This window comes from Haplochromis burtoni, unplaced genomic scaffold (genome assembly GCF_018398535.1).
Source record: "Haplochromis burtoni strain Fernald_Lab_line unplaced genomic scaffold, NCSU_Asbu1 Contig_1159, whole genome shotgun sequence".
NCBI lineage: Eukaryota > Metazoa > Chordata > Actinopteri > Cichliformes > Cichlidae > Haplochromis > Haplochromis burtoni.
The window spans coordinates 61586-70147 of NW_024583520.1; the positions used below are offsets into that span (position 1 = coordinate 61586).

Below are 8562 nucleotides of genomic sequence, written 5' to 3' on the forward strand. Positions count from 1 at the left end.
TAAAGAGAAACAGGATCTCAATAGTGTGGATGCCTTTGAGGGCATCCACACAAATAGTGGAATAAAGAATAAAGAGAAACAGGATCTCAATAGTGTGGATGCCTATTAAGGCATCCACACAATAAAGAATAAAGAGAAACAGGATCTCAATAGTGTGGATGCCTTTGAGGGCATCCACACAATCAGTGAGGCCACTGATGATATGGCAGAAATGGGCAAAAAATATTGCAAAAAAATTCAATATCTCAAAAACTATAGAAGTTATGAACACCAAAAGTTATAGCCGGCATTAGCAGAAAGAGCAGAATTTTTTAAAGTTTGAAAGGTGAAAATCGGATGAAAACTGTGGGAGTAGTTAAGTGCCAAAAAGTGTACGGAAGCAACTGGAATATAGTGGAATAAAGAATAAAGAGAAACAGGATCCACACAATAATAAATCCGAGCAATAGTAATAAGTGTGCCTTTTGGCATAGGCACACTTAACTAGAAAGCGAAAATTTCTGAAGAAATTTTAAGTGTGCCTATGCCGCCGCCAATCAGTATAGTTTGCCATTCAAACGGCTACAGAGAGCAAAACTCAGCAGAGCAGCCATTCTCCACCATGAACTATGATAAAACCCAAACACCACTCGCGCCTCACAGATGACAGCTTACGGTTTTGTGTAAAGATGAGGTGACTTCGTACAGCCCCGATTTGTAGACGCTGTGCGCAGAGGTTCATAAGCAGACCCGACAATGTTTGCATGAACACGCTGTGAAGCATTACGTTATGGACCACTTTTCACACATAGTTGCTGTACCCAAACAGCTGGCTGTAGCTTTTCCTCTCACAGCCCGACACATACAAAAAAAACAAAAAGCAGAGAGAGCACAGACTGGAATATAGTGGAATAAAGAATAAAGATATTGAGGGCATCCACACAATAATAAATCCGAGCAATAGTAATAAGTGTGCCTTTTGGCATAGGCACACTTAATAAATCCGAGCAATAGCAATAAGTGTGCCTTTTGGCATAGGCACACTTAATAAATCCGAGCAATAGCAATAAGTGTGCCTTTTGGCATAGGCACACTTAATAAAGAGAAACAGGAACTCAAAGAGAAACAGGATCTCAATAGTGTAAACTTGGCAGTCTGAGTCTTTGTTGTTCTTTGCTGGTTACGTGTAATGCTTTAATCGAGCTATGGCACAGAAGGTTTGGTTGACATCCATCTCGCCACACCTTAATACGCTGCCAATATTTCTCCAGGGTTCTAAGCTTGTGTCTTAGAACCCTGGAGAATACTGGCAGCCACCAGTGCTACCCCTGGGCCTCCCAATAGACCCATCTATGATGAAAATGTGAACATTTACAGAAAAGTCGACCTGACTTTGAGGTTAAGGTCACTGGAAGGCAAACTCAGAGTTTTTTGGTAGCTCCACCTTTGCTATCAATTTAATTAAAAAAAATAAATAAATAAAATAAAAAATAAAATAAAAAAAATCACATGTTGCCTTGTTCTCAAGTTATCGTATTTCCAAACTGTCCACGTTGCCCACCCGCCCAGTAGGGTTTTGGCAATATCAGCCTTCTATAGCTGAGGGGTCAAAAAAGCAGCGTCTCAGACGTTAAGCTTACAAACACAAAGATCAAAGCACAGCTTCACAAAGCTACTCTCACATTTTTTATTAATACTGCAGTGAAACATTAGACTTGATTGTTATTCTGCTGTAAAAGTTGCCATTTTTTGTAATTTAACACAAAGAACATCCTCTGTTTAGATCACACTCAGCCTGACATGCATTTGTGTACCCACCGTTCCACCTTAGCATCCAAGTTTTCTTCACCCTGAGTCGGATGATCTAAAGATGCATTCTCTGGACTTGAGGGAGACACTATGTAGAACAGGGACGCAGAAGAAAAGCACAGAGTTAAGACCTTGTCAGCATGAACACAGCCTGAGCATAATCGTTTCCCTACATCCACACAACCTTGTTAAATTCCTGATCCATCAAAAAATGGAAATGGATCAAAATCTCCACAGCTAGTGGTCTGAACAAGTGACCGTTTCAGATCTTCAGTTAACAACGATTGTTTGCTGTATAGCTTCATTAACAGCAGGTATTGCTATCTGAACAGCGATCACACATGATCCCCAAATCTAGGGTGGACTTTTTTTTCTGACATGTTTTGTTTTGTTTTTTTAAACACAAACTCTCAGGTGGTCAAAGAGCATATTTCTAAACTTTGGTGCACTGGATTTAAAATTTCCTCCACTAAGAGGAAAGTATGTGGCGCAGGCTCAATCACCTCCTGCTGCTTCTGCTACAGGCTCTGTGGTTTCTGTAAATGATAGAGGCACTGCTGAAGCTGAGGCAGGTTCTGTGGCTGAGCTGGTCGCTACAGGATCATCTGCCTCTGATGACACTGTCCCACTTCCACTCTCCTGAGTGTGCATCTGCCAGAAAGCAGGGAGAAAAATCATAACACAAAAAAATAATTTGAATTAAATATCTCGTGTTAACCAAGAAACATTACATGTATTTGGTTATTACCAATACTGATAATTTAGAGCAGCTGTGGCATTCTTCAGGAAATTTATGTCCCAGCTTACATAGTAACTGGTATCCTTACAGCACAACCTTCCAAGCCTTTGTGCTATCTGTCAACGCTACGTGTAGTTACATTTCTCAGGAGGTACACGCCAGGTTATGTACAAGGCTGCTGCGTTTGGTGGGGCTCTCCTTGTGGTGTAAATTACGACGTAGATCTGACACAGAAGTATAATTCATGTGTAACATTGGGTGGTGGTCTAATACATTTGATGAGCACTGTATATTATGAAACTCACTACTGGAAGGGCTATAAAATCATACGTGCTCAACCTCACAACATATGGAACTTTAACGTCATGAGCAGATAAAAGAACCTCAATTCCACTGCAAAAACAGCAAGTTTTAACTAACATCAATATAATGTTGCACTGATACAGTGTGCAGCATGACTGTGCAAACAAAAATGACCTGTCACCTCATTACAAAGGCCAGAGTATGAGTCTTTAAAGGGTCTCTGGCACAATCTCTCTACCAACGGGATACCAAGTACTGACAAAGTATGGTTGATTTCTGCTGCCATCTTCATTTAAAAGAATTTGTCATGTGCACACAGACACACACAAACATCACATTGCTGAGCTGCAAAATAGAATCCCGACTCCAGGAACAGTTATTTCAAAAAAATAATTAACAGTAGGGTTGCCCGTAGCTGTAAAAGTAACTGTACATAATTCACACATTGCATCAGTACCTGATCAACTCTGTTGATTCTCTTTATCAGTTCTTCAGCAGACACACTTCCAGCGATGACCTCCAAAGGAATCCCGTTCTCTCCAATGAAGAAGCTCGATGGTACGCACACCACTGGATCTTAAGGGTGGATTTGTTAAGGCCCAAGTTTCAAGCAACTCACATGAGTGATGTGAACTGACTGAGTCTTTAAATAGCACACATCATTTACATTAAAAGGGTTTCTAGTGGATTCTAGTCCACAGGCATACAGAGCAGAAAGGGTTGCCAATAAACACAATACACCAAAACAACACCAAACATTTGAGTACGCCTGCTGACCTACGAGACTTTGTGAGGGTAGCATGAATGTGCACAATCTTTACTGCATTTCCTTCTAAAAATGACAATACGATAACTGACATTAAGAACTGCAAAAAAATATGTTCTCATTTATTCAAGCCCGACGTTACTTATTCCAGTCATTAGTTACAAGCAGATGGATCTTGGTAGCAGGTTCTCATCATTACTCTCATTATTTTCTTTGAAGGCTTTAAACCTTACCATCTCAGTTCATATTACACACGTCATTAACACTTCAATTGTCTGACTGATTCTTGAGTGTATCTGAGGAGGAGTTATAATCACGGCTTGTTAGAGTTTAAAATGAGGGAATTATCGGTGAGCCGGTCACTAATGCGGGATTAACAGTCAACTAGGGTGGACAGCCAATCCAGCTGGTGAAGCTTAAAAGACACTTACAATTAGGGCTGGGCTATATCATATCGTTCACGGTAATACCGGTGTAATTTTGGGCAACGATAGGAAAATGAAATATCGCGATAAAATATGGGTAAAACGCGCATGCGCAGTGCCTATATTTACATACGCACATGGCGGCGACGCAGAATGAGAAGAGCGAAAGCAGATCGTTAAATGAAACGGATGAACCAGAACTGGTTTGTAAAAATGCTGCAGCTTCAGTGGTGTGGAACTGGTTTAGCTTTCGTCCCTCAGATACACAACAAAGCACTATTTTTGGTAGCGCATGCTAGCGGGCCGTCGTTATTACAGTGTTGCTTGGAAAATACGGCACACTTAAAATCAATCCTTTGATTTTTCTGAAAGTCGACAGAGCCCCTTATAATCCCGTGTGCCTTATGTATGAATTCTGGTTGTGTTTACTGACCTCGAAACGATTTTATGTACACGGCGCTCGAAAATCTGTCAAATGTTTCAGTACGACTTTGCTAAGCTACGAACCCGCACCGCTTGATGGGTTGTCGGAGCATTAAGGCTATCGTAGGCAGGAGCCTCGCGGAGTGATACGTAATGTGCTTCAACATCTTGTGTGTGTATAAGCTCTTTTTAAGTTTTGTGGATATTATACATGGTTATGCTGAGGATATGTCGGCCAGTTTCCACTGGAAATGCCTTTTGGTTAAACTGTCAGCAAGTAATTTGCATTTGCACTGTTACATTTTTATATAACTTTAAAAACAGCTGCTTGCTTAAGTGAAAATACATTAATGGGGTTTTTTGCACTAATAAAGTTGTGGAGTTGTAAAGTATTTTGTCTAGTGTCAATTATATCGTCAGTTATATCGTTATCGCAAATTTTCAAATGTATATCGTGATAAATATTTTTGATCATATCGCCCTGCTCTACTTACAATCGAATGTCATTGGCTTAAAAATGGTAAAAAACAAAACACCAGAGAAAGATTGAATGATACCGGCTAAAGCAAGCATGTAAAAGGAGAATAACAACAGACCCAGGATGGAACCCTGAGAGACACCGCAGGTCAAACAAGCAGTGTAGGAGGAGAAGCTGCCCTAAAGGAGAACGTCCTTCCAGATAAACGGGGAAAATCAGTCAAGTGCTGAGACAGAAACACCAGCCAAAGCCTTCAGCCTATTAGGTCAAATTAAAGCAATTACTTTATATATTTGTAAGGAGCAACCTGATCATAATGGCAAGGCAATGTTCATTAAAAGAGTTTACTAGGTGCCCAACATTATCATCAGCAGAGGCTGAGAAATTAAAAAGAGACGAGAACTTAGAAATAATAGTATAAATATAACAATGCTAAGAGTTAAAAGTTAAGAAAAATATCAGAACAAATCTAAACAGAGGCAACATGTACTGTGACCTCAGTTTCAAGCTAAGAAATATGGGCTAACATCAGCATCTGTTGTCTCAATTTACAGTACTTTGCAAGCATCTCAAGCCTGCCTTCATTTCCTTGGATTTTGCTTCTATGAAGGCAGACTTCTGTGTAAAGTTTTTAAGTTGTCTTGAGCAACAATTCTAAAAACTCCTTTGTTGAACTGTGAGGATAAGCCACAGCAGCCTGGAGAAAAGCCACACAAGCAAAACGTGCTCACAGAAAGCTCTAAAATCAGATCAAGTCAGAACTTTCTTACTGTGAGGCTCCGGCAAGACACCCAGTTCCCAAAGACAAGTCAGTAATAAGTTTAGTTAATAAGTTCAAACCTCGCACAACAGAAGGATACAAATCTGGGAGAACTGTGCACACGTGTCACTGTGGGGAAAGAAGAAAAAATTGAAACATTTCATGGTTTAACTCCATGTACATTAACATCTGTTTAGAGGTATTACATCAAATGCTTGTTAGACTGACAGAGTGATCGAGATTTACATCAAAAGGCAAAAACCCACAATGATCAATACTTTTCTAAATTCTTGATTCTCCATTTAGTGGTGACTCACACAAAATTCCACAGCACATACAATTTTTGGTGACTGTTAAGCTACGAACAGGTAACAGAAGACTTTATAACACATCTTTTTAAAAACAATAAGTTTATGCATAAGTTTAATAAGGTCTGGTTTTCTGTTCTTCTACTTTCTCACACTGTCAAGCTCAATACTTGCATCATTACTCTAGTCCAATCATCTTCCTGTCCACCTTCTTTGAGCCAATTAGCCTCTGGTTTAAAAAGACTCTCGTCCATGCAACCAACCTCCTCCCCATCTCCACCTCAGACACCTCAGTCATAGCTCCATCCAAGCCTCAGTCTTCATCTTCATCGCCACCAGAGTCTAGACTCCAGGGCGTCCTGTCTCAAATCCCATCACTGCTGTGATTCATCCTGCTATGATGGATCATCGGGGTCTAATCGCCAAATACAATAACTTTTTTATGTCAATAAATCATGCTGTGACATGCGATGTCAATCAATATTCATAATCGCCGTACCTATGACAATGTTTATGCAGAGTTTCATTCAGATTGGCCGACACGGTGAGTAGGAGACAGGGTACACACAGACTTAAGTCATGTTCAACTGATTCAATATTGAGAAGCTGAAACAAAATGATGTGTAACAGATCATATCTACAAACATCCATGAAGCACCCTGTCATATGATTTTAAAGTCGCCACAGCAAGTTTTGCTAGTACACCTCAATCTATTGTTGATTTTATGTACAGTTAATTCCACACACCAGGATTTAAAGTTAGGTAACTTTAAATCCTGGTTCATCATTTAGCAGTTTACTTTCAAGTAAAATGACTCTTTACCTCTTGGCCTCCACTTTGATGGCCACGCAACATTTCTGGGCTGCCTCTGAGACCCTGTCATCCTCCCAGCTGGACATCAGCTGTGCTGACTGTTCATCTTCTCCTAAGGACAGAGTGACAGAAAACTGATGAGACATGTGGTCAAAACTATGGGTCCAGCTTCACAGATGGAACTGCAGAAGAGTGCAAGTCTCATTTTTTCCAACTCTTACAGTAACGTCCCTCTGCGTAATCTGGGATCCACTTTTCTCTCTTCTGTTCTCAGTGTTTCTGTGATGCACTGATGTATTACAGAAACACAACTGTGCCAGGACAGAGACACAAAACCTTTTTTTACCCCATAGAAAACAGAAGCTGCTTTTCACTTTGTGTCAGCTTTGTGCTTGACAACATCTGTTCAGTCACATTAAAATCAATAAACTGTTGTATACTACTAACACAGGCTGTTTATACCTGGTCCAGTGTGATGCTGAGACTTATTGTAGAGAGCTGTTTAAAGGAGACCATGCCATGGGTCTAGTTCTTTATAATTCGTTATTTATTATACATATGATCGTAGGCCTTTCCATAAATGTGTTTCTTTTTACATTTCGCTTTCTGATTAATTACAAAACACAGAGATATATGCGGCATATCGTGAACCATGCTGACTATGTGGAGCTCCTTTTGCTCCAGAGCGCCCTGTCATACTGTGATGTAACGACGAAGGCGCCGCGGCTGGCCACACGAGTGTACTCGGCTACTGTTCTGGAAGTGGACGGACGGTCCGTCATTTATGAAATCCTCGGACTCGCCTGCGGAATGCAAACAACTAACGCTAGCGTTACGTCAGCCCGGTTCAGCTGTGAGGACAGCAGGTGCTGTTGCACAGGACGTTACACCGACACACCGTGTACACCATAGATACGTTACTAGACTTCTGTATTCTTGCTGTCGATGGGTATTCATCAAATACATATGACGACTTCTTTCATACCACACTGACTATGCTAATTAGCTAATGGCTACAATGGCTTCCAACGCTAACTGGCTAGCACCATGTAGAGTTTTCGCATGTTTTCCACTGTTACCTGTGATGACAACGACAAAGACCAAACTCCGTTGTTTAGCCGATTTAATGGCATCAGGAATTGAACCCTGAAACCAAAGCATCATTGCAAGCTGAGTTCTGTGTTTCTGCTTTGGAGACACGGATGAGCAGCTAGGCTTAACAAACCTAAAGCCCAGTCAGCCTGTCACTTTCTACTTCCGCTCACAGCGCACATCAGCTGGCTGCAGCGTCAGCTTCTCTTCTTCTCTCCAATTTAACGACAATCAGCATCCTAAGTGTTGCATTACTGCCTCCTTCAGGTTCACTAGTTAATTACAATCGGTTCAACTCTATGCTAATTTATTTATTCTCGAAAAGAGTCTCCTTCTGTTCTTCCCTGGCCCTAAACTTTACAGATCTCTAATCACCTCTCCTCTTGTTCATTGCATCCATGTGTCAAATCAACACAGTTACATTCTAAAGAATTATGGGGAGTAATGAAGCGCCCATGACTGTAGAAAAGAGTGTTTATTGTGTGGATGCTTTAAGCATCCACACTATTGAGTTCCTGTTTCTCTTTATTCTTTATTATTGTGTGGATGCTTTAAGCATCCACACTATTGAGTTCCTGTTTCTCTTTATTGTGTGGATGCCTTAATAGGCATCCACACTATTGAGTTCCTGTTTCTCTTTATTCTTTATTATTCCGGGTGTTTCCG

General features: G+C 40.7%; 1 protein-coding gene across 1 annotated transcript in view; it reads right to left on the reverse strand.

Moving 5' to 3' along the window:
- Positions 1-8117, reverse strand: part of ubxn4 (UBX domain protein 4) — a 67699-nt gene extending 59582 nt beyond the window's left edge. The window contains exons 1-6 of the mRNA XM_005952007.3: positions 7884-8117; positions 6814-6916; positions 5783-5811; positions 3288-3406; positions 2292-2439; positions 1798-1876 (exon numbers count right to left, since the gene is read on the reverse strand). Coding sequence (XP_005952069.1) covers positions 1798-1876; positions 2292-2439; positions 3288-3406; positions 5783-5811; positions 6814-6916; positions 7884-7968 — 563 coding nt within the window. The 5' untranslated portion in view covers positions 7969-8117. The remainder of the gene's footprint in view (positions 1-1797; positions 1877-2291; positions 2440-3287; positions 3407-5782; positions 5812-6813; positions 6917-7883) is intronic.
- Positions 8118-8562: the final 445 nt, after the last annotated feature.